Source organism: Triticum urartu, chromosome 1A (assembly GCF_056163025.1).
Source record: "Triticum urartu cultivar PI428250 chromosome 1A, HENAU_Tu73, whole genome shotgun sequence".
NCBI classification, from domain to species: domain Eukaryota; kingdom Viridiplantae; phylum Streptophyta; class Magnoliopsida; order Poales; family Poaceae; genus Triticum; species Triticum urartu.
Genome location: NC_141873.1, coordinates 30,292,875 through 30,318,054, shown reverse-complemented (window position 1 = coordinate 30,318,054; position 25,180 = coordinate 30,292,875). Strand labels below are relative to the sequence as shown.

The 25,180-nt window shown below is 42.0% G+C and overlaps 2 protein-coding genes and 2 pseudogenes across 2 annotated transcripts; 1 reads left to right on the top strand and 3 right to left on the bottom strand.

Moving 5' to 3' along the window:
• The first annotated feature begins 231 nt into the window (after positions 1-231).
• Positions 232-2,950, top strand: LOC147988729 (uncharacterized). Its single transcript, XM_087535719.1, has 3 exons — positions 232-250; positions 1,930-2,796; positions 2,904-2,950. Exons 1-3 carry the CDS (start codon positions 232-234, stop codon positions 2,948-2,950), a joined length of 933 nt encoding a protein of 310 aa, XP_087391845.1.
• Positions 2,951-6,871: 3,921 nt separating this feature from the next.
• Positions 6,872-11,082, bottom strand: LOC125532619 (putative disease resistance protein RGA1; annotated as a pseudogene).
• Positions 11,083-21,116: 10,034 nt separating this feature from the next.
• Positions 21,117-22,884, bottom strand: LOC147988728 (disease resistance protein RGA2-like; annotated as a pseudogene).
• Positions 22,885-23,227: 343 nt separating this feature from the next.
• On the bottom strand, positions 23,228-23,575 carry LOC125532618 (putative disease resistance protein RGA3). Its single transcript, XM_087535707.1, has one exon. The coding sequence runs from the start codon at positions 23,573-23,575 to the stop codon at positions 23,228-23,230; it is 348 nt and encodes a 115-aa protein (XP_087391833.1).
• Positions 23,576-25,180: the final 1,605 nt, after the last annotated feature.

Sequence of the window (25,180 nt, the reverse complement as noted above, 5' to 3'; positions counted from 1 at the left end):
GAGAGAGCTGGCCACCTGCGAGATCACAATTCATGTAAGGTTTACTCTCCTTCTGATATTCTCTCACCCCATCCGATCAGGGGAAGTGCTGCAGCGACGTGAAGACCTAAGCCAGCCGCCGCCGCTGTCCCTGGGCAGTGCCGGTGGCGCCCTGAAGGAATCAGGACGTCGAGGAGAACCTCTACTTCGACTACATCACCCCTGCATCAAGCCTGCACCAAGCAGGCGATCATGTCCACTGCCGTGACATGTAATGATCCCCTAAAACCCTTCTCTGTTCATGCTTTTAGGTGATCTAGATGCAATCAGTTCCTGCTAATGGTATCCTAGAGATGCATAATTAATACAACAATGGTATCAGTTGCCAATTTTGATTGCAATAGGTCCCTATATTATTGATCTGTAGATCAACATCAAGTTTTAGATCATGTCAGGTTTAGGGTTCATGATCAAGATTGAAAATTACAGCCCCATGATCTTGCTACTGTTTTTGATGATTGATGTCAATTGCCCACTGTTGATGATGTTTTAATTCCAATTTGCTACGGATCAGTACTGCCACCATGGTTTCATCAATTTTAATTAATCCAAGTTAAGATCTAATGCTCACTTTTATGCTAAGTTGATTAAAATTGACCATGTGACGTTCCTGTTTCCGTATGCATCATATAATTAGTAGACAGGGGGTTAAGAGAACGTAAACAGTGGCAAACCCCATGTTTGAAGAACCCTAGATTTTTTCCCCAATTCGGTAGAACCCTAGTTTTTATCCCCAATTCGAAAGAACACTCATTTTGCAATTAGGGCTGTTTTTTAATCCAAAATAAGCACTGATGAACACGAATTGGAGAAGAATGAGGCATAGGCTCACCTAATGCGCCGCGTAGCCGCCTTTCCCTTCGGGGCCCGCACTGCGTCCACCGTAGTGCGAGGGCGGAGACGCCGCGACGCCGTCGCCTCCCACCGGAGCGACGCGCGGAACGTCTACTCGCCGCCACCGCCGCTACTCGAATGGACGAGCTCGTCGCCGTCGCCCCTCATGTCGCGGTGGCCGGCGTCCCTCCTCCCTTGATGCGCCATGAAGCACGGATGCCGGGGCCACGTTCGACGGGGGAGCGCGCGGGATTCATCCTGCTGGACGCTCCTCCGGCGAGCGCAGCCGCCGCGCCGCCATGGCTGGCGCGCCTCGAGCCGCCGTTGAATGTCGCCGCCGCTCTCTGTAGCGCTAAACGCGGGGGGGTCAGGGAAGAAAGTGAGACTAGGGTTAGGCTGGTCGGCAATTTTGTTCATGCCGCAAGCCGCGCCGGCCGTCCGATTCGATCGGACGGCTCACAGCGTCGCGGAGTGCCGACTCGGGCTGGCGGGCGCTAATGGGCCGATTCCGGCTGTGGGCTGCGGCCCAGGTTATGTCAGTCCAGCGAAAACACACACAAAAAAAACTTCTTCTGGGCTGGGCCGTTTTACGTGTAGCTGTGGGGTCTTTCGGGCTAAAATCACTGTCGCAATTTTGTGTTTTTTTTACAGTGCGTTTAAGTTAATAGTTATTATGTTTTTGCACCGTTAAAAGAAAATAGAAAATGCCCAAAACTAAAATGAACACATTATTATTCTGGGTAAAATTGAACCAACGAGATATTTTATTCAAGATTTATTATGTGTTTTGCATGATGAATTTTTTAGACATCAAAAAGAATGATATTTTCTTTTATGTTGATGTTTAAATTCAGAATGAAATGACTCTAATTTTAATTCGGACCAACGTTGTTTTATTATTATGAGTCATCCCCTATGATATTTTAATTCCATGTTTTTTCTGCCCAACGGTGTTTTGACATGGAGTTGAAATTAAATACTTGGCATGTTTGTTTATTTACCAACGTAAATTTATAATCATGCAAGTTTACTAATGAATTTTTATGATGATTTCAGCTTCCGCTCCATTTCGGTCCGACACGATCGAACCACTTACGGGGAGTAACTTCCCTCATTGGAAGTCCCAAATCGAATTATGTTCGGGTTGTAATGAATTTGACTATGCCTTGAGGGAAGAAAAACCTGTGGCACCTGTTGCAGGTGTTACAGGGTATGCAGAACTAAACAAAGACTATGATGTTAAGATGGAAAAGTGGAACAAGTCCAACCATATTGCGCTTCTCATCATGAAAGCGACAATATTGCCGGACATTTCTGAAGCACTCCCTAAGAAAAACACTGCTAAAGAATTCCTCACTGAAATGGAGGATCAATTTAAAGGCTCCGACAAAGTGTATGCTCATGAGCTTTTTGCTAAGCTTCTTCAGAAATACACTATTGACAGAAACGTTAGGCAACACATATTGAGGGTGGTAAATGCTTACACCAAACTTAAGGCTTTGGAGTGTTCTTTAAGTGAAGCCCTTCTTGTCATAATTATTCTTGAGTCTCTTCCAGAAGAGTTTGAACAATTTAAGGTCAACTATAACTCTCTAAAGGAAAAATGGCCACTCTCTGAGATGACCGCAAGGATCGTCCAGGAGGAAGAGAGGATCATGAGGCAGAAGAAAGACCATGTTTTTCATGTTGGCTCTAACAAGAGAAAGCATGACGGGCAAGGTTTTCCCAAGCCTCAGAAAAAGCAAGTCAAGAAAGAAGGCACTAAGCCATTCAACCCTAAAGCATTCAAGGGTAAAGAAGCCGGCAGTTCTTCTTCTGCTCCTAGCAGCTCCACTGCTGGAGAAAATGCTTGTAACTTCTGCAAAGAGGAGGGACACTATCAAAGGGACTGCCCAGGCTTTCTAAAATGGATGAACAAAAGAGGTATTGATGAAATTACTTTTGTAGATGAATCTCTTTATGTCGATTTTTCTATAAAGTCATGGTGGATTGATTCAGGGGCAACCACTCACGTTGCTAACTCTATGCAGGGATTCGATACAATCCAAACTATAAGAGGAGGAACAAGAAAGTTTAAGGTTGCGAACGGAGTTGAGGACGATGTTGAAGCTGTGGGATCTCTCACGTTGGAGCTACACACTGGCCACACTCTTAGATTGAATAATGTTATTTATGTGCCTACCTTAAGTAGGAATTTGATTTCAGTTTCTCGTTTAGATGATGATATGTATGAGTGCCATTTTGGCAAGAAACAATTTGCTTTGATCAAATGTAATAAGAATGTAGGCATCGGTGTTAGACGAAGCCAACTATACAGGTTATCTCTTAATAATGATTCAGTTATGCATGTGAGTGATGAAATTAATGTTGAGAAGAAATGGAAAGGAGTTAGTAATTCTTCGAAATTGTGGCATTGTCGTTTGGGCCACATTTCGAGGGGGAGAATGGAACGCTTAGTTAAAAATGAAATACTCCTCCCATTAGACTTCTCAGATGCAGACAAATGTGTCGACTGCATTAAAGGAAAATTCGCAAGAAAGGAGCAGTAAGAGCCACAGGGGTTTTAGAATTAATTCACACCGACATATGTGGACCCCTTAATGTTAAGTCTGTAGATGTTTTGATTCATTCATTACATTCACAGACGACTTTTCCCGCTATGGATATATTTATCCCATACGTGACCGATCGGAAGCTTTGGAGAAATTCAAAGTCTATAAAGCGGAGGTTGAAAATCAACTGAATGCAAAAATCAAAGTTGTACGGTCTGATCGCGGGGGAGAGTATTATGGTAGGCATGCTCCTTATGGGCAGATTCTTGGACCTTTTGCCAAGTTCTTATCTGAAAATGGAATCATTGCTCAATACTCAATGCCTGGTGAACCACAACAAAATGGTGTGGCCGAGCGTCGCAACCGCACCCTTATGGATATGGTGCGAAGCATGCTTAGTCACTCGAGTTTACCAGTAAGCCTTTGGATAGAGGCATTAAAGACAGCTGCACACATACTAAATCTTGCTCCAACTAAGTCAGCACCGAACACACCTTACGAGATGTGGGCGGGAAAGAAACCGAGCTTGAATTACTTACGGGTGTGGGATTGCCCTGCTGAAGCTAAAGTTTTCAATCCACAACTTAAGAAATTGGATCCAAAAATAGTTAGTTGTTTTTTCGTTGGATACCCTCATAGGGGAAAGGGATATCGTTTTTATTGTCCAAGTCACACCACCAAATTTGTGGAGACTAGACAAGCGGTATTTTTTTAGGATAATGAGGTCACAAATTTAAGGGAGATCGATCTTGAGGAGAAGCGGGTTTGTGTGCCATCCCCGACTATCCAAGAGATTGTTTTTCCAATACGAAGAAATGTGACATCTGATGATCCTGAATCTCACGGTTCAGTCTCTCAGTCGAATGGTGATCTAGAAACTAATAATGAGAATCCAAATACAAATGAGGATCTCCAAGAAAATAATGAAAATGATGATGTTCCACCACCATCTCCGCCCATGGGTAGACCACGGCGTGAGAGGAAGAAAGCCATATCAGATGATTATATCACTTTTCTAATGGAGGACATGAATGATATGGGAAAGGTGGAAGATCCAACCTCCTATAAGGAAGCCATTAAAAGCGAAAATTCGTCCAAATGGTTGGTTGCCATGGAAGACGAGTTGAAATCTATGGGCTCAAACGACGTATGGGACTTAGTAGAAGTTCCCGATGGAGCTAAGAAAGTAGGCTGCAAGTGGGTCTACAAAACCAAGTATGATTCCAAAGGGAATGTCGAACGGTTCAAGGCAAGACTAGTGGCAAAAGGGTATACACAGAGAGAAGGCATTGATTATAAGCAAACCTTCTCTCCTGTGTCAACCAAGGATTCTTTCAGAATCATAATGGCATTAGTAGCTCATTACGACCTAGAACTACACCAAATGGATGTTAAAACGGCATTTCTAAATGGTGACTTAAAAGAAAACGTTTACATGGCTCAGCCAGAAGGCTTTGTTGTGGAAGGGAAGGAACATTTAGCATGTCGTCTAAACAAATCAATTTATGGCTTGAAGCAAGCTTCAAGAGAGTGGTACCTCAAGTTTGATACAATTATCAAAACTTTTGGTTTCATAGAAAATGTTGTGGACAACTGCATATACGTTAAGTTTAAAGGCAGTAGGTTCACATTTTTAGTCCTATACGTTGATGACATATTGTTGGCATGTAGCGATAAGGATATGCTGCATGAGACCAAGAATTTTCTGTCATCCAGTTTTGATATGAAAGATCTTGGTGAAGCCTCGTATGTCCTCGGTATCGAGATTCATCGAGATAGGTCCAGAGGAACGTTAGGACTATCTCAAAAAGCATACTTTGAGAGAGTACTGAAAAAATTCAATATGCATAAGTGCTCACCCTCACCTGCTCCTATAGTTAAGGGCGATAAGTTTGGGACATTTCAATGTCCGAGGAACCAATATGACACTGATCAGATGAAGTCGGTTCCTTATGCTTCAGCTGTCGGAAGCATCATGTATGCTCAAGTGTGTACACGCCCAGATTTATGTTTTGTAACTGGGATGCTTGGCAGATACCAATCAAATCCAGGACCGGACCACTGGAAGGCCGCAAAGAAAGTCTTGCGTTATATGCAAGGAATTAAGGATTTCATGCTTACATATAAAAGAACTGATAACCTAGAAATTGTTGGTTATTCAGACTCTGATTTTGCCGGGTGTGTGGATAGTAAGAGATCCACGTCAGGTTATATATTCACACTCGCGGGAGGAGCTATATCGTGGAAAAGCTCCAAACAAACATTAACTGCTGGATCTACGATGCAAGCAGAATTTGTAGCATGTTATGAGGCCACCGGGCAGGCTGTATGGCTAAAGAATTTTATTCCCGGACTTAAAGTGGTTGATAGCATATCTAAACCAATTTTATTGTACTGCGATAATGAACCAGCAGTTTTCTATACGAGTAACAACAGGTCAAGTAATGATGCCAGACACATTGACATAAAGTATCGTGTTGTGAAAGATAGAATCCAGGATCAAACAGTTGATGTTAAACACATAAGAACGAAGCATATGCTCGTGGATCCGCTAACAAAAGGCTTGCCACCCAGTATTTTTCGTGAGCATGTAGCCGGCATGGGACTACTGGAAGCCTTATGATTCTGGAATAAGAGGACCATTAAAATGAACCACTCCCCAAGTAGCAAAATGTTTTCCATTTCGAAATAGGCGGGTGTGCTATAAGTGTTGAGGTTCTACGGCGTTTCGAGCTGTAGTGACACCTCATTTTGGTACATCATTCCTATGTAGAATGGGCGAATGAAGTTAAGCCTAACGATCAAGGGGGAGAATGTTGGTTTTGATCTGACGGCTTAAACAGGCCCGTTAGATCTATTAGTCTAACAAAAAAAGATGAAGGGATAACGATAAGTGAAGGGGTCCATGTACCAACGTACGTGAGCCTTGATCAGAACTAACGCGCCCTGATCGGGGGCGCCCAAAAACCAACTCAGGTTTTGGGTCCCCTGTCGCCAGCGCCATATTAAAAGGGATACGGGAGAGAGCTGGCCACCTACGAGATCACAATTCACGTAAGGTTTACTCTCCTCCCGATATTCTCTCACCCCATCCGATCAGGGGGAGTACTGCAGCGACGTGAAGACCTAAGCCAGCCGCCGCCGCTGTCCCTGGGCAGTGCCGGTGGCGCCCTGAAGGAATCAGGACGTCGAGGAGAACCTCTACTTCGACTACATCACCCCTGCATCAAGCCTGCACCAAGCAGGCGATCATGTCCACTGCCGTGACATGTAATGATCCCCTAAAACCCTTCTCTGTTCATGCTTTTAGGTGATCTAAATGCAATCAGTTCCTGCTAATGGTATCCTAGAGATGCATAATTAATACAACATTACGCTCACCAAAGTGGTGGAATTCAAGAGGCAAAAATTAATTCCAGAAACATACATTGTATCTGTATCTCTATTCATTGCTTGCTCTTGCAGTGTGAAGCAACCATATATTTCCAGGATTTTGGTTCCCATAGTTTAGGTCCTGTACATAGAAACCATTATCAAGATATCTCCATGAAAAGCTGTTGCACCCAATTCAAAACAACAGGATTGTAGAAATAGATGAGCTGACATGGACATAACAGAATAAATTATGTACAGTCACTACGCAGAGAAAGTATACTTCAGCGGTGTATAACTTGTAGTACCAATCATAGAAACTATAAAATCAGTCAATGGTATTTATAGTTATACACATATTTGTTGTGCAGGTATACAATAATCACTGGAAATGGGACATAGCATATGACCAGTGCAAATGATGATTTAAGCATAATCCAAGTTTACTCGATCAAAGTTAATGGCTACCATCATATCCAAAGCAAAAACTCTCCTGTCATTACAAAGACACGTGAAAACTCTATTCACATGCTTCTTGACGTTGAGTTAAAGAAAAACGGACACACCAAACCAAATGTGTTTATAAAAGCAAAAATAAAAGGAGAGTAGAGTAACATTTAAACCTGCAGGCAGCAAGGTGTGCATTTGTAGCACAATAGAGAGAGAGAGAGGGAGATAAGAGAAACTAAATGAAGAAAAAGGAAACTGAAAGGTACGTTCATCAGGATAGCTTGAACAAGCATAAGATATATCCTTGTGCTCGAGGCTAACTAGCTGTCGTTGGAGACACCGATGAAGTGGCATCATATTTATAGCTGGGCAGTCTTAAATGATGAGGTACTGAAGGGCTGAATAATTCCCGCGACTAGCTGGTACAGATACCAGATGTTTGCATCTCTCAAGATGTAGTTTTTCCTGTAATGACAGGTCTCCCAAGCAATACAGTGACTCCAGACCATCGCAACATCAAATACACAAAGTTTGGTGTCCATAGAACTCTGCTAGCATGAAACGAAGCTTCTTAGAGCCATCTATTACTGAAGCCTGCAGACATGGCAAATGATTAATTCTGGGTGAAGATGACTTCTCTAGCAAATTCTTGATGCAAGATCACTGCAATGTTCAGATGATGCTCCTGTACCAAAGTGTTGTACACTCTCCAACTCTCTATAGTCCTGCCCCAGTATGGATTCGAAAAGGTCACACCATCTAATTTCAATACTCATGAGATAAGGGGGGAGAACGAAAACCTCTGTCAAGCTTCCACATTGATATGTCTTTTGATCTTTCAAATTTGGCAGGAGTTGATCCCTCCCTCGAGTACAATATATCATTTCACCTGGGTGGGGCTTACTAGCTTGCTGCAACTATAAATGTATACACTATTCAATGATACCAAGCTTTAGAACTCTTCAAGCCAGTAGATGAGCGTATCACAACCATCGATCGCTAATTCCCCGAGCTGACCAAGACGTTTCCAGACCCCAACTGTTCGCTGCAATGGACTTGAGCCGAACAAAAAGCTGCAACCAAAATACACTGGTGTCAAAATGGATACTTACAGTTCTGGTGTTGCTTTCTATCACTCACAGACAGCCATAAGTCAGACACGCAAGACATGTGCCTAGATTCAAATATTGATAAGAAAAGTTGACCCTTATCTTCCTCAATGTCTATAACTTTGAGTTTTGGTGCTTCAGGCAGGGTTGTTAGCTTTGGAAAGTTCTTCAAGTGAACTCTCTCAAGTAGAGGAAATGTTAATTCTTCTCCGTTTGTTTCCGCCCATCTCTCAGAATCTCCAATTTTTCAAACCTGAGGTGTTTTAATGCTGGAAATGTTGCAGATGAATTGTGACTGCGTAGGCTTTGCAGGTTGTGCAACCTTATCATAACAAGAACTTTGAGAGCCTTAAATTGACCGAATTGGGGAAATTCATCACAAATTGTACAACCATCTAGGTGGAGCTCGATCAAATGCTCCAGAAAAGTAAGATCTGTCACCCATGCTGGGAAATTGGTACCTTTGTATGAGTGTATTATTAGCAACTCCAACGCAACCTGAGCTTTAAGAGCATCAACGACATCCCTGTGTTGGTCAGTTCCTCACTGTTGTCATCGCACCTTTTAAGAGATAAATGTGTGAGTTTCTCTTTATTTCCAACACCGCACGCTTTAGCATCTGCTTGATTTACATATTGAAGACCTGATAGTTCTAGTTCACCACCAAGGTTTAAGCCCTGTAGTTCTTCAATAGTACTACAACCATGGCTAGAATCCACCACAAAATATGTTAATGTCTGTAGAGAAGAGACTTTCCGAAGTTCTGGAGACATGCACTCTAGTGATATGTAACCATTAGTATAGAGATTATGGACATTTGACTAATACTTCGTATTCTTAGGAAGTCAACCAAGACTCTCACAATTAGAAAGGTTAAGGATCTGTAGATTATATAATATGCTCATTTCCTTGGGAAGCTCTTTGATCCACATGTTGTGTGAGGCATTGAGATACCTCAGGTGCTGTAAGTGCCTTGCTTCACGTGGATGTTTGTACAATGAAAAGAGTTGAAGTGCTCACATATTATTGTACTTCGACAAGTGCGGTATTGACCCATCGGTGTGTTTATTTGCATACAACATTGACTGGAGAAATGTAGAGTTTTTCTTCTGATAATCATGCTAAAGAGTTCTGATATGGCGATAGAGGAGAACAATTGCCGAGTAGGGCCTCGTGACAGCAAGTCCTTTTGATCACGCATATGAACTATAGTAAAACGATCTTTTTCCATAAAAAGGTTAGGCAATGTCATGCATAAGATCATGTATACTGCATACTGTTCTTGAACGGACCTCCAAGTTAGCTCGTAAAAATTTCTCTGCCTACCATTTCAGGATTGTCACCTTCCACCAATGGTTTGTAATCATGTGCTATCCATAGCTGGATTAAAATCTCCACATCAATATGATAATCTTTGGGAAATACTGTACAAAAAGCATATCATTGTTTCAAGTGTTATGGCAAGTCATCATAGCTGAGTTTGTGTTTGCTAATGTTCATGTCTTCCCATAGCCCGTGTTGCCTCTGGTTAGTATGTTCTTCCATTCTTTCATGCCAGTCTTATTACTCAATGTAGATCCAAAGTCTTTGGCAGCTAAAAGGGAGCCCCCACATCTATCCAGAATCTTTTCAACCATGTCACTTAGCTCAACTTCGTTTGGCTTTTGCAAATTGAATGCTCTTTTGTAAATTGAATGTTATAGCTATCATTGGTGCACGTCTTCATAATTTGAGCCACTTGTGCATTACGAGTGGTCGTCAGTATTGCAATTTGCTTAGCGCCGTGCTTCAGGCAGGTCTTGAGTTTTTACCACTTATCAACATCGTCATTCCATACATCATCCAGCACAATAAGGTATCTCTTCCAACTTACTTCCGAAGTTCCTGCAATGCCTTTTCATGATTAATCTCCTTGGGTCTGGCAGATGTTGCTTGCAATCTTAACAACTTCAAAATCACTAGACACACAACAACACCTCTGGAGTTGGAAATACTCCTTGATTTCTAGGTCATGTAGACAAGCTGAGCAAAGGCCTTCTTGCCCATCCCAGCCATTCCAGCAATGGGAAGGGCCATGGGATCCCCGTCGCTAGCTTGAGAAATGAATATACTCACGGTCTTCTCTTCTCTTCTTCTCTGGACATGTTGACAATGTCCTTCTCGGAGTGGAGTATGATGGAGTTTGTAATGCGCCACTACATAGATGCAGTGGTGGATCTAGAATTTGACCAACAAGGGGGCAACATTACAAAGGGTTGCATTTTTTAGAACACGATACAAATAGTTAAGAAAGTACTGAATATACATATGAATGCACTAGTAAAAAAAGTTCTAGAATGCATGTGTGTGTAGGGGGGGGGGGGGCAATGGCCCCATGACCCCTACACTAGAGAATTGGGTTATGTCGTGGGCAGGGAAGATGCTTACCATATCAAAGCCAAGCATCTTGTAATGCCCCTTCTTCTTGGCGTCACGCCGGAGTACCTGGTACTTGAGCTCGTCGAAGACATCGTTCCCCTCATGGGCTACCTTCTTGAGTGCTTCGAACAATGCACCCACTTCGTGCTGGTAAGCTTTTTCTCCGCATCTTCGATGATGTGCAAGACATCTGTCAGGTCGCCCTCCAGGATCTCACGGTGCTTCTTCATGCCGTCCATCACCTTGTACTGGTCCTTCAGGAAGCTGGATGCCTTGTTCGTCAACAGGGAGACCAATGGCTTGACCATAAACTCCGTCGTTGTTGCTCTCCATTCACAACTCCCAACTCACAAGGAACACATAAGACCTATGCATAAGAGAAAATGGTGTGAGATTGACGTTGATTCAACGAAACGAGAAAATTGGATATTTGCCACTTTCATTATGTGGCTTCTCAAAATTGCCAGTTTCAAGATTGGCTTCGCAAAATTGCCACCCTGTTCGTTGACTCCTTGATTACCATGCCACTTCCCTCTTTTATTGATTTTCCCTTTTCCTTTTCCATTTATAAGCACTGGAAAAGACCATACTACCCCTGATGCTATGTACAAGTACTATCCACATCCTAATTGATCATAATTGATACTTGAAGTAGACGAGAGCGCCGCCAAGAATACCCTGTGCATTCCATCACTGATCTCGACGCAGATCGCCTGAACGTCGCGCGCCGCCAATCTTCTCAACATCACGTACCGCCGATTGCCTACACCCAGCGTGCCGCCGATCTCGTCAAGGCCGTGTGCCGCTGATCTCGCTGACGCCACGTGCATGGATTCTGGAGGGTATCATGTTGAGCCTTATCCTTGCTTTGTTCAAAAAACCGTAGCAATTGATCTCTTGTTGCACGACTCGTTAACAAAGCTCTGCAACATGTGACATATCGACGAGAAATTGTGCTGTTCGTTCTCCATTGTCGAACGAGAATAACACATGCATATGCATAAGCTCAGTACGTGTACTGTGTACTTAGCATCAGGGGTAGTTTAGTCTTTTCCAGTGCTTATAAATGGAAAAAGAAAAAAATCAATAAAAGGAGGGAAGTGGCATGGTGATCGAGGAGCCAACGAGCAAAGTGGCAATTTTGCGAAGCCAATCTTGGAAGGTGCAATTTTGAGAAGCCACATATTGAAAGTGGCAAATATCTAATTTTCTCGTGGGCATCAAGGAAGTTCTCTTGGCAAAGCCAGTTTGGTCTTCTTCCTTGTTGTAGTGTGTGTGTGTGTGTGTGTGTGTGTGTGTGTGTGTTCTTGAGAGAAGAAGATAGAGAGATCCCATAAGAGTTGTGTGAGGCGGCTCAAGAGGAGGAAGAAGAGGCGGGCGCCAACAATTGGTATTCAGAGCCTAGTCGATCCTAGGCGATGGCGACGGTGCGGCGGACACCATGAGAGGTGGAGGACGTCGGCGGCGCGATGCCGCTGGTGGCCGACTGCGGTGCGATGCCGCTAGATGGAGATGGCGGTGCGAAGCTGCCACAAGAAGACAACGGTGTGATGCCATTGGGAGGTACAGAGGCGCGAAGCCGTTATGAGGACCGGTGCCGCGACGGCGTCATCCATGACAAGATGGTGTGGTGACCGGCGTCGTGATGGCATCGTCCACAACAAAACGGCACTGCGACAGTGTCGTCCACGGCAAGGTGCACGGTGTTGCGATGACGTTGTCAAGTGGTTGAGGGTGATCTGTGTTGTTGATAGGAGAATCAAGATTGGGGGGTGAATGTTAGACTTAATCTTGATTCCATGTATCTGTATGTTTAGTTCTGTTCAGCATGTAGTTAGTTGTTAGATATCTGCAGGCAGATGGAGCTTCATTTGAGCGTGCAAGAGGTGAGATGCCGATGGCAACGAGATGCTGCCGAGCTGCGTGATGCGGCATAGCCGTGTGAAGCGGATGGACGAGACCTGAAGCCGATGACAAGCAAAGAGTTGCGGCCGAGTAAAGGGCTGAGTTCTGCTAGATAGCTAGCTAGTTTCGTTCATGTAGTTAGTTTTAGATATGGCCTTGTCGTGTGGCTATTGGAGTGATTCCAGGAATAGGATAAGGCCGGTTAGTGCATGCATAGATTAGTGGGGTTAGTTACTTCGTGCATGTAGTTGGGGTAATGGTCAAGTAGTGGTGTGAGTTTTGCATGGGACATTGGGACATGGCAGGAGTGTCAACCTCCTTTGTATATATTCCTTTGAGTAAAGAGAAACGAGGTCGTGAGGGCACAAGCAAAATGTAGCCACGGTGGGCATCAAGGAAGTTCTCTTGGCAAAGCCAGTTTGGTCTTCTTCCTTGGTGCAGTGTGTGTGTGTGTGTGTTCTTGAGAGAAGAAGATAGAGAGATCCCATAAGAGTTGTGTGAGGCAGCTCAAGAGGAGGAAGAAGAGGCGGGCGCTGCGAGAGGGCGGCGCCAACAAAGTGTTTAGATAGACTGTCGCTTTTCTTCAAAGATTGTTGTCTGCTCTTCAGTTAAGTTCAAAGACCGATATAATGTTCTTTTGGGGCGTGATTGGATTCATGCAAATTGTTGCATCCCTTCTACTCTGCATCAATGTTTGATTCAGTGGGTTGATGATGATGTTGAAGTGGTTGAGGCGGATAATTCGGCCTGCATTGCTTTGGCTGAGGCTCCGGATGATTGGCAACACGGTGAGATGAGATGCTTGACGGGTAGAGATTTATCAGATTATGATTATATTAGTATTGGTAGAGATAATTTTGTTCCTGTACATGCATAGTCGGCTAGTATAGCTCGGCTTAATGAATTATCCTTGTGAACAATGAATAAGGAAGATAGTGTTAAATGGATGCAAAGGCGTGTTGAGGAGTATCGTTCAGGAAAGAACGATATGCATGAAGCTATTGAGAATTTCGATGATATGGAGAAGCTTGGACAAGGATTCTCATCGGCTGACCCACTTGAGAAAGTTGATATTGGTGATGGAAATGTCCCTAGACCTACATTTATTAATGCTAATATGGGGGCCGATCAGAGAGGAAAGGTATGTGCATTACTCAGGGAATTTGTTGATTGCTTTGCTTGGAATTATACTGAGATACCCGGTTTGAGTAGGGACTTAGTTGAACACGGATTGCCTATTAAATCTGGTTTCAGGCCGCATAAACAGCCCCTTAGGCGATTCAATCCTAGGATATATGACCGCAACAAAGATGAAATTGATCGGTTGTTAAAAGCTCGGTTTATTCGGTCGTGTAGATATGCGGAATGGATTTCTAATATTGTTCCCATTGAAAAGAAAAATACTGATAAGATTAGAGTATGTATTGATTTTAGGGATTTGAATAAGGCTATGCCTAAAGATGAATATCCTATGCCTATAGCCGACATGTTGATTAACGATGCTTCTGGACATAAAGTAATCGGTTTTTTAGATGGTAATGCTGGTTATAATCAGATATTTATGGCCGAAGAAGATATGTTTAAGACTGCTTTTCGATGCCCTAGTTTTTTTGGTTTATTTGAGTGGACTGTTATGACTTTTGGATTGAAGAATGTTGGAGCTACATACCAGCGTGCTATGAATCTGATTTTTCATGATCTTCTAGGCATCGTATTAGAAATATATATATTGATGATGTAGTTGTTAAATCGGATGGGTTTGATCATCATTTAGCTGATTTGCGATTAGCTTTTGAAAGAATGTGTCAGTATGGGCTGAAAATGAATCCACTCAAATGTGCTTTCGGTGTATCGGCTGGTAAGTTCTTGGGTTTTATAATTCATGAGCATGGCATAGAGATTGATCCTAAGAAGGTAGAGGCAATCAGAAAATTGGAGGAGCCCACATGTAAAAGGGATGTGCAGAAATTGTTAGGAAAAATTAATTACTTGAGATGATTCATATCTAACCTTGCGGGAAAAATTGAATCGTTTATTCCTTTACTTCGGTTAAAACATGAAGCCGAATTCACTTGGGGGGCAGAACAGCAAGAGGCTTTTAATAATAGAAAACGGTATTTGTCAAGTCCTCTAGTGCTTCGAGCACCCAAGTCTGGTGTGCCGTTCAGATTATACATTGCCGCACAAGACAAGGTGATCGGCGTAGTTTTAGCACAAGAGAACGGCGGGAAGGAGTACATCATTGCATACTTGAGCCGCCGTTTGGTTGACGCTGAGAGTCGGTACGTGTTTATTGAAAAATTATGTTTATCTTTATATTATGCATGTACAAAATTTGGGTCATATTTACTTTATAGTACATGTGTAGTAGCTTGCCAAGCCGACGTGATTAAATATATGCTGCAACAGCCGATTCTTAGTGGTAGAATTGGAAAATGGGCTTATGCACTAATAGAATATGACTTGGCATATGAATCATTGTGTTCTATGAAAGGTCAAGTCATCGCTGATTTTATTGTTGATCATAGGATTAAGGATGAAGAATATAGTAATTATGTTAGTGTGAGCCCGTGGAAGTTTTATGTTGATGGGTCGATTTGTAGGGAGGTACGGTAATGTTTTAATTTCAATAACCAATGTCGTTTATGAAACATCGGTCTGTTTAGAATATCCTTGTACAAATAACCAAGCTCAATATGAAGCTCTGTTGTTTGGTTTACATAATTTAGTAGATATGGGTGTAAAGGATATAGAGGCTTTGGGAGATTCACTTCTGGTAGTCCGGAAAATTGGTGGTGAATTTCAATGTTTTGATGGATTATTAAACAACTATTTAGAACGATGTTTAGATATCATTAAGTCTCTGAATACTTTCACCATCAGTCATATACGTAGGGAAGATAATTCTAGAGCTAATTGCTTAGCGCAGCAAGCATCCGGATACCAAATCAGTAGGGGAAAGTTTTTCATATTAGAGAAACCGATGCTAGATGTTGTTAATAGTAATGCTGATCTGTTGGCTATTAATTTGCTAAAGGATGCAACAGGTTCTTGTTCAATCCAGCAGAAAATAGTACATGGCAAAGAAGATTCGGTGCAGGAGTCACAAATAATCGAATTAGCAGCTAATTTCGAACCGAGTGATTGGAGAACTCCTCTGATTAATCATCTAAAGGATCCTGGGCAAACAAGAGATAGAAAAATTCAGCGACAAGCTTTAAAATATACTTTGCTAGATAGTGAGTTACACCGCCGAACGATAGATGGATTACTTTTAAAGTGCTTAGGTCCTGATCAGTCAAGAGTAGCTATGGGTGAAGTACATGAAGGGCTATGCGGAACACATCAGTCGGCTCATAAGATGCAATGGTTATTGAGAAAAGCAGGTTTTTATTGGCCGACGATGTTAGAGGACTGTTTTTTCTATTATAAAGGTTGTGAAGAACGCCAGAAATTTGGAAATGTTCAATTGGCACCTGCAGCTATGATGCATCCCATTATTAAGCCATGGCCGTTTAGAGGATGGGGTTTAGATTTTATTGGTCAAATATATCCTGCTTCGTCTAAAGGTCATCGCTTCGTCCTAGTAGCTACAGATTATTTTACCAAATGGACTAAAGCAATTCCTTTAAGAAATATGATCCATAAGGAAGTGATTAATTTTGTTTTGGAGCATATTATTCGCAGATTTGGTATTCCTCAAATTTTGACTACAAATCAAGGTTCTTATTTTATGTCTCATCAATATCGTGAGTTTGCCGATCTTGTAGAATTAAATTGTTAAATTCGTCGCCTTATTATGCTCAAGCTAACGGACAGGCTGAATCTAGCAATAAAACCTTAATTAAGCTTATAAAGAAGAAAATTAAGGAGCATCCAAGAAAGTGGCATGAAGTGCTTTCAGAGGCTTTATGCGCTCATCGGATATCTAAGCATGGAGCAACTCAAGTGACACCGTATGAGTTAGTGTATGGAGAGGAAGCAGTGTTACCTGTAGAGGTTAATTTGCAAGCTCTTAGAGTAGCGAGACAAAATGATTTGTTGGCTGTAGACTATAATAATTTGATGATGGATAGAATTGATGATGTTCCAGAAGAAAGACTAAGAGCCTTACTAGAAATTGAAAAAGAAAAATTAAGAGTAGCTAAAGCTTATAACTAAAGAGTGAGGGAAAATCGTCCCAAATAGGAGACTTAGTGTGGAAAACGATTTTGCCTATTGGAACTAGAAATAATAAATTTGGCAAGTGGTCGCCGAGTTGGGAAGGTCTGTATAAGGTTGTAGAGATTGTTCCTGGAAATTCATATTTTGTACAATCTTTGCAGGGGGGAAAGTTGCCCAAAGCTCTCAATGATAAATATTTAAAAATTACTATCCTAGCATGTGGCAAGAAGCTTGATGGCACTATATGGCCGATATGATTTCAGATGTCGCCCTAAGCAAAATTTGGCCGATGTGTTATTTAGACATCGCCCTAAGCAGTTGATATGGCCGGTGAAGCAGTTGACATCGTCCTAAGACATTGCCATGGTGTTTTTGGTAAATAAAATTACACCAAAAACAGGGAGGCATATGTTGATAGTCTAATTTGGATCTGGCTTGAGGGGTTGCCCAGATTATTTAGTTTTGGTGGTCAAGCTAATGGTTTGAGAATGCACACATGATTGCAAGTACAGAGGCTAGGTGCAGCAGGATGGATGGAACAGAATTGTGTGTTAGAGCTCACCCATGGAGAGAAAAAAACATCAGCCTGGGCCCAATACTAGTAGACTTTCCATACTAGTAGACTTTCCTTTTTTTAGCGAACACCATTTAGTCTGTGTTGTTGAAATGTAAGCGTGTGAGAGCACCACGGTGTAGCAAAAGAGTTGACAAGAATACAAGTTTGGAAAGAAAATAGTGTCATTTCTAAGATTATGAATCCTGTTTTCGTTACCAGGGTGGAGTCTAACTTGCGGCATCGACGATACATGTAGTGCCTTAGTGAATGTTAATTCTTTTTGACAACTTTGGCTACACTTGGAGGAAGAAAATGAAAAGGCAGACACGTGAAGTTTGGTTTTTTTTTCTTTTTTCGAAAAGGGGAAAGACCCCGGCCTCTACATCATCATGATGCATACAGCCAATTTTATTAAAAGGAAATAAATAGGTCTGAAACGTACATAGTATCAACTAAAACGGCAAAAAGAAAAAGAAAACACCACAAATGGTGGGTACAAACGGAAGATTACATGACTTAACCATATAATCTATTAGTGACATGCCAGCCAAACCAGTTGAATAATGTCTGTGAAACCATCTCCAGATGGTTGCACTCAAAGGCCATGAGCCCCCCAGCGTCCCCACGCTGAAGTGATGACCATATACGGATCGATGCGGTGGCTCTGAAGATAACCTGCAAAAAGTTAATAGAGCGAGATCTGTTAAAAACACGGTCATTCCGGCAATTTCAAATTGCCCAAAGTAAGGCACAAACCCCTACACGGATATGACCCTTAAGTATTTTGTTGATACCAACCAACCAGTTTCCAAACAAATTTGGGATACTTGTTGGTGGTGGCAAATTATATGCAACATGAACCGTGCGCCAAATCAAAGTCGCGAAAGGGCAGGAAATAAAAATATGTTGAATTGTTTCATCCTTATCACAAAAACAACACTTCTTACATCCATTCCAGTTTCATTTAGCCAAATTATCTTTGGTGAGGATCACCTCCCTCTAGACAAACCACATAAAAATTTGAATCTTTAAAGGTACTTTGATTTTCCATATATGCTTTCTACGAAACACAGGCCCTGTGTTAATATGATCTTCATACATAGACTTGACAGTAAACACCCCATTGGTATTTAGTCTCCATCTGAAGACGTCAGGCGCATGAGATAGGTTGACCAACATCAACCTACGAACTAAATGAGCCACGCCATCCATTTATCGCCAATCAAGGCCCTCCTGAATTGGATGTTCAGAGGTGTTGAACCAAGGACTGATTGAACTGTATCATCTTTCTTACGCACAATATTATACAAAGATGAGTACTGAACCGCAAGCGGATTGTCCCCTAACCAGGTATCTTTCCAGAAACTAGTGGATTAACGGTTACCAACTTCAAGTGAACCTCTCATAAAGAAAGAAGACTTGACCTTCATCAAGCCCTTCCAAAATGGAGAGTCGGTTGGTTTGGTGAAGACGTGAAGTTTGGTGAAGCAATGAAATATACACTTACGTCATATCTATAAATAACTAGCTTCCTTGTGTAGCAGAACCAATGCTCAAAACTCAAATAGATGTGTGTGACAATCGTGTACAATACGGACAAATGTATGAAGAGCGTGAAAATGTCGGACACAACGAGTGGCACTCAAAGTTGAATGGGGACATTATTTAGAAATGGGAAACATTGGAAATTTGTGTTAGGGAATGATGCTAATATCAAGTCATGATTCCTTCCAACTGTACGCAGGGCTCAATACTAGCTCACAAAAGAGCCCAGAAATAACAAAAAAGAATAAAAAGATGCCATAGCCGGCGAAAAGATAGGCTACCATGACTAAACACCTAGGATATTATTAGCTCGCCATCCAAAGCAGTTGAGGATGACCCGTGCTACTGTCTCCCACCAGTTACACCTAGTAACCAAAAGCTCACTAGAGTCCGCATGAGTGAGTAACGACCACGTATCGATCCAAGCAGTGGTTCTGAAGATAATCTGTAAAAAGTTATTAATTTCTTTCCCATTAAAGATCATATCATTTCTGCAGTTACATATAGCCCAAAATAGTGCACATGCCCCTATCCAAATATGTCCCCCAATCTTTAAATCCACGCCATGTAGCCACGTCCCAAATAACGTGTTCATGCTAATAGGAGGATTCACGTTGAAGGCTATATGAAGAGTACGCCAAAGTAGTTTGGCTAACGAAAAATCTAGAAAGAGGAGTTGAATCGTCTCATCATGGTGACAAAGACAGCATCAGGAACTACTGACCCATCTTCACTTTACCAGGTCATCTTTTGTTAATATCACCCCCTTGTGCACAAACCACATGAAGATTTTAATTCTAAGCCGTACTATAATCTTTCAGATGTGTAGAGACCTCAAGATTGGCCTAGAATCAAATAGGTCAAAATACATAAATTTTACCGACAAACTAACGTTCCTAGATAGTTTCCAATGATTGGTATCTGGTTGGGCCGAAAGCTGAACATCCATCAACTTGCGGACCAAATGCAGCCAAGAGTTCCATCATTCCCCCACCAGAGACCTCCTGAATTGTATATTAAGGGGGAACGATTGTAGTACTGTAGCAACACAGGCTTTCTTGCGTTATACAATATTATACAAAGTGGGATATTGAATGGCTAAGGGCATCTCCCCTAACTACACATCTTCCTATAATCTAGTTGTGTTCCATTGCCAATAACGAAATTCACCCTATGAAAAAATGTTTCTTTTATCCTCATTAACCCCTTCCAAAATGGCGGATCATTAGGTCTAGCGGTAATCTGGGCAGAAGTTGTACCCAAGTTCCCTCAGTCTCAACAGATAATCTAAATAACCATTTACTTAAGAGACACTTATTTTTAACTTCTAAGTTCTTGATCCCTAACCCACCTTGGTCTTTGGGCCAGCAAATGATATCCCAGCTGGCTAATCCGTATTTCTTCTTAACCTCATCAGATTGGCATAAAAAGCAAGATCGATAGAAATCTAATCTTTTCCATACCCCTATCATTACTTCGAAGAATGATAAAAAGAACATCGGCAAACAAGTAAGAACTGAGTTTATCAACACAAGCCGACCTCCATAAGACATAAGCTTTCCTTTCCAGCAACTTTGTCTTTTTCAAATCGATCTTCAATACACTTCCACTCCTTATTCGATAATCTGTGGTGGTGAATTGGAATCCCTAAGAAACTAAACGGTAGGGAGCCCATTTCACATCTAAACAATTGTCTGCAAGCATCATGTTCTTCTTTGGCTCTCCCAAAGCAGAACTACTCAATTTTGTTGAAATTGATTTTAAGTCCCGACAATTGTTCGATCAAGCAAAGTACTAGCTTCATATTACTAACCTTTGCGAGATTATGTTCCATGAAAAGAATCGTATCATTCGCGTACTGTAGTATGGACACTCCCCCATCCACAAGATGCGGAACAACTCTCTATCATCCTGCCCCAGTATGGACTCAAGAAGGCAGCACCACCTAATTTAAATACCCAAGTGAGAAGGGGGAAGAACGAAAAGCTCTGTCAAGCATCCACGTTGATGTATCTTTAGATCTTTCAGATTTGGCTGGAGTTGATCCCTCCCTCAAGTACAATATATCCTTTAACCCGGATGGGGCCTACTAGCTTGCTACAACTATAAATGTATAAACTATTCAATGATACCAATCTTCGGAACTCTTCTTCAGGCCAGTAGATGAGTGGATCACAACTGTCGATCACTAATTCCCCGAGCTGACCAAAATATTTCTAGACCCCCAACTATTGGCTGCAAAGGACTTGAGCGGAACAAGAAGCTGCAACCAAAATACATTAGTGTAGAAAGGGATACTTTAGACATTAGTGTAAAAAGGGATACTTCAGGATCCTTATCAAGCTCCAGTTCTTGCGTTGCTTCTGTATCACTGATAGACAACCATAAGTCAGATAAGCAAGACTTGTGCTTGGATTCAAATATTGACAAGGAAAGTTGAGTCTTGTCTTCCTCTACGTCAATAACTTTGAGTTTTGGTGCTTCAGGTAGAGTTGTTTGCCTTGGGCAGTACTCAATGTAAACATACTCAAGTAGAGGAAATATTAATTCTTCTCCTTCTGTTGCCACCCATCTCTCCAAAATCTCCATTTGTTCTAATCCGAGGTGTTTTAATGCTAGAAATGTTGCAGTCGAACTGTCCCTGCATAGGCTTTGCAGATTATCAAACTTTACCAAAACAAGAACTTCAATGGCCTTAAATCGACCAATTGGGGAAATTCCTCACACATTGTACAACCAGTTTGGTCAAATGCTGCAGTAAAGTAAGATCTTTCACCAATTTTGGGAAGCCAGAAGCTCTATAGGAGTGTATTCTTAGCAACTCCAGCGCGGCAAGAGGATTAAGAGTATGAAGCACATCTATGTGTTGTTTCAGTTCCCCACTGCTATCATTGCTCCATTCAATAGATAAAATATGTGGGTTCCTCTTTATTTCCAAGACCGGATGCTTTAGCATCTTGTTCAGTTACAAACCGAAGACCGTATAGTTTTGTTTATCCACCAAGATTTATATCCGCAGTCCTCCAATAGTAGTGCAATAAGGACTAAAACCCACCACAAAGTATGTTAGAGTCTGTAGAGAAGTGAGTTGCCCGAGATCTGGAGACAAGCACTTCAATGATGTGCGTCCATTTGTATATAGGTCGCAGAGCTTTGTCATATACTTCACATCCTTTGGAAGTTAACCAAGATTCCGGCAACCAGTAAGGGTCCGTAGATTATACAATGTGCTTATTTCATTGAGAAGTCCGCTCATATACCAGCTCCTTGAGAGATCAAGATACCTCAGGTATTGCCTCTGTCGGAGTGCCTAGCTTTGTCCATTTGCACTCTTCAAAAAGTTGCAGTGCTCGCAGATGATTGTGCTTCGACAAATGTGGTGTCGAGCCACAAGTGAAGCTATATGTATACAATAGTGTCTGAAGAGCGGGTGACTGTTTCTTTAGTTAATTATCTAAAAGAGTTTAGACATACTCATATGATGAGAACAAGTGGCGAGTAGGTCCTGCTGACAGCAACTCCATTTGATCAGGCTTATTGACTATGGTAAGACAATATTTCCCCATAACAGATGAGGGAATGTCATGTATAAGATGATTTATCTTGCATACTCTTCTGGAACGGATCTCCCCCCAAAATGTGTCAAGGGGGTTTGCGTGACCTCTTGAAAGAATGACCTCAGTTAGCTTGTTAAAAAGATTCTCTGCCTACCTTTTTAAAATGGTCACATTGCACCAATGATATGAAATCATGATCCATCCGTAACTGGATTAAAATCTCCACATCAATCTCGTAATCTTTGGGAAATACTGCACAACAAGCAAAGCATTGTTGTTAAGTTTGATGACAAGTCGTCATAGCGGAGTTTGAGTATTGCAAAATTTCTTGTCTTCTCATTGCCATCGATAGTTCTGGTTAGTATGTTCTTCCATTATTTCATGGTAGTCTTGTTACACAACATAGATCCAAAGACTTTGGCAGCTAAAGGGGAGCCCCACATCTATCCAGAATCATTTCAACCAGTGGCGAAACTAGCTTGGGATGACTGGGTGGGCCAATGGAAAAATATGAAGTCTTGGAGGTGGTAAAAGTTTGTATTTACTTTAAGCTATGCAGTCACAGAAAAAATTTCTTTGCAAATATTCCAAGGCTAGGAGGGGGGGGGGGGGGGGCAGTGGCCCCCTTGACCTCAACGTAGCTTTGCTGTTTTCAACCATCTCACTTAGCTCAACTTCATTTGAATCTCGCAAACAGAATGCTCTTTTCTCATATATTTCCTTCAGTTATACTTTGTCTAGATTTTCAAGATTAAGCATATCGTTAGTGCACGTCTTCATAATTTGATCCACTAGTGCATTACGTGTGGTAGTCAGTATTGCACTTTCCTTGACACTATCCTTCAGGCACGCCTTGAGTTTTTCCCACTTATCAACATCTTCATTCCATACATAATCCAACACAATAAAGTATCTCTTCCGAGTTACTTCCTTCGGAAGTTCATGCAATGCCTTTTCACAATTAATCTCATTGGTCTGACAGATGTTGCTTGGAATCTTAACAACATCAAAATCATTTGACAGACACACGACAATACCTCCGTAGCTAGAAATACTCCTTGATTTCTTGGTCATTGTAGACCAGCTCAGCAAAGGTGATCTTGCCCAGCCCACCCATTCAAACAATGGGAAGGACAATGAAATCCCTGTCATTAGCTTGACCAACCAATATACTCTCGATCTTCTCCTTCTCTTCATCTCTGGACCTGCTGACAATATCCTTCTCAGAGTCCGAGTTGATGGAATCTGTAGTGCGCCACTGCTTAGATGGCGGTGCATGTGCTGCATTTATTTGAATCCATAGGTATTCATCCATGTGACAAGGTCCTCAATGGCTTGCATAATTCTGCATAGTTTCTTGCCCATACTGTAACAAAATACGATGGGGTTGTGGGAATATGGTAAATTTTCAATTCAAAGATTTCCATGAAATACATCACTTGAACTTTAATTTAAAAAATCCATTGAGTTCAGAGACATCTACTCTTATCATGCGTATGTTTAGTGCATCATTTAAATTCTAAGTTTAATTTTGGAGCATGCTTGGATGTGTGTTTTTAACAAGGTTGGAAAAAGCGGTAGGCGTAAGCGAGGCGGTTGGCCTTCGCCTAGTGCTTAGGCGGTGCCTAAGCATCCTAGGTGCGGCCTAGGCGGTAATATAGTTTTTACTCGTTGTGTATTTGTGATTATTATATGGGTGTTGATATTAGTTTAGGGCATATAAATAAGTTAATTACCGTCTACTGCCATTGGAATATAACTCGGTTGGCATATCAGTGCAGCATGTGGCATGATTTCTTGCTTGGGTAAGCAATTCCTTACTTGCCCTGCCTAGACCTCCATTTATGCCCTAGGCGAGGCGTTTGGCCATTGCCTTGCGCCTAGGCGTGCCTAAGCGCCTCCTAGGCACTGCCTTTTCCAACAGAGGTTTTTAATGCACATTGTGTTGTTGGGTGTTACATCTTCCCTAGTGGACAATTTGACAGTTTTGACCTGTGGATGAAATCATTTCACAAAATAAATTGTCCCTAAAAAAATTTCACTCAACTGACCTTTTTGAGTGGCGCCTGACACGAAGACGCCACACTACACTATGCAACACCTGACTGACAGGCACTACACGCCTGCCCAGCGTCGCACATCAAACTGTCTAAAAATTATTAAGTCAATGTGCAGCGCCTAAGAGCTAGGCACCACACTATACAGTGTAGCGTCTAGCCTTTAGGCGTTCCACTAGTGGTTGCATTATTTTTCACTACAAAATGAAGCAACCACTAGTGCAACGCCTAGACGCTAGGCGCTACACTGTATAGTGTGGCGCCTAGCTCTCAGGCGCTGCACACTGACTTAGTAATTTTCGGATCACCCGGGTGCGACGCTGGCTAGGCGTGCGGCGCCTGTCAGTCAGGCGCTGCACAGTGTAGTGTAGTGCCTTCGTGTCGGGCTCCACTCAAAAATGTCAGCTGAGTGAAATTCTTTTAGAAGAAGTTCATTTTGTGAAATGATTTCATCCACAAGTCAAAATTATCAAATTTGCCTTCCCTAGTAGTCTACAAAAATGGCATCACATAATGAAAGCGACACCTGTCAACCACTTGTATGGACATGCTAGTTTGAAACATCACATATAATGAACTAATAGAACCAGCCCCTACCGAGTGTAGATGGAGCTGCTTCCAC

Excerpts from the sequence above, each read along its gene's own strand:
- LOC147988729 (XM_087535719.1), top strand. Across the intron at positions 2,797-2,903 it reads AAAATGGATGAACAAAAGAG|GGATTCGATACAATCCAAAC; the intron begins GTATTGATGAAA and ends AACTCTATGCAG.
- LOC125532618 (XM_087535707.1), bottom strand. The coding sequence starts at position 23,575 with ATGACCAAGAAATCAAGGAGTATTTCTAGCTACGGAGGTATTGTCGTG.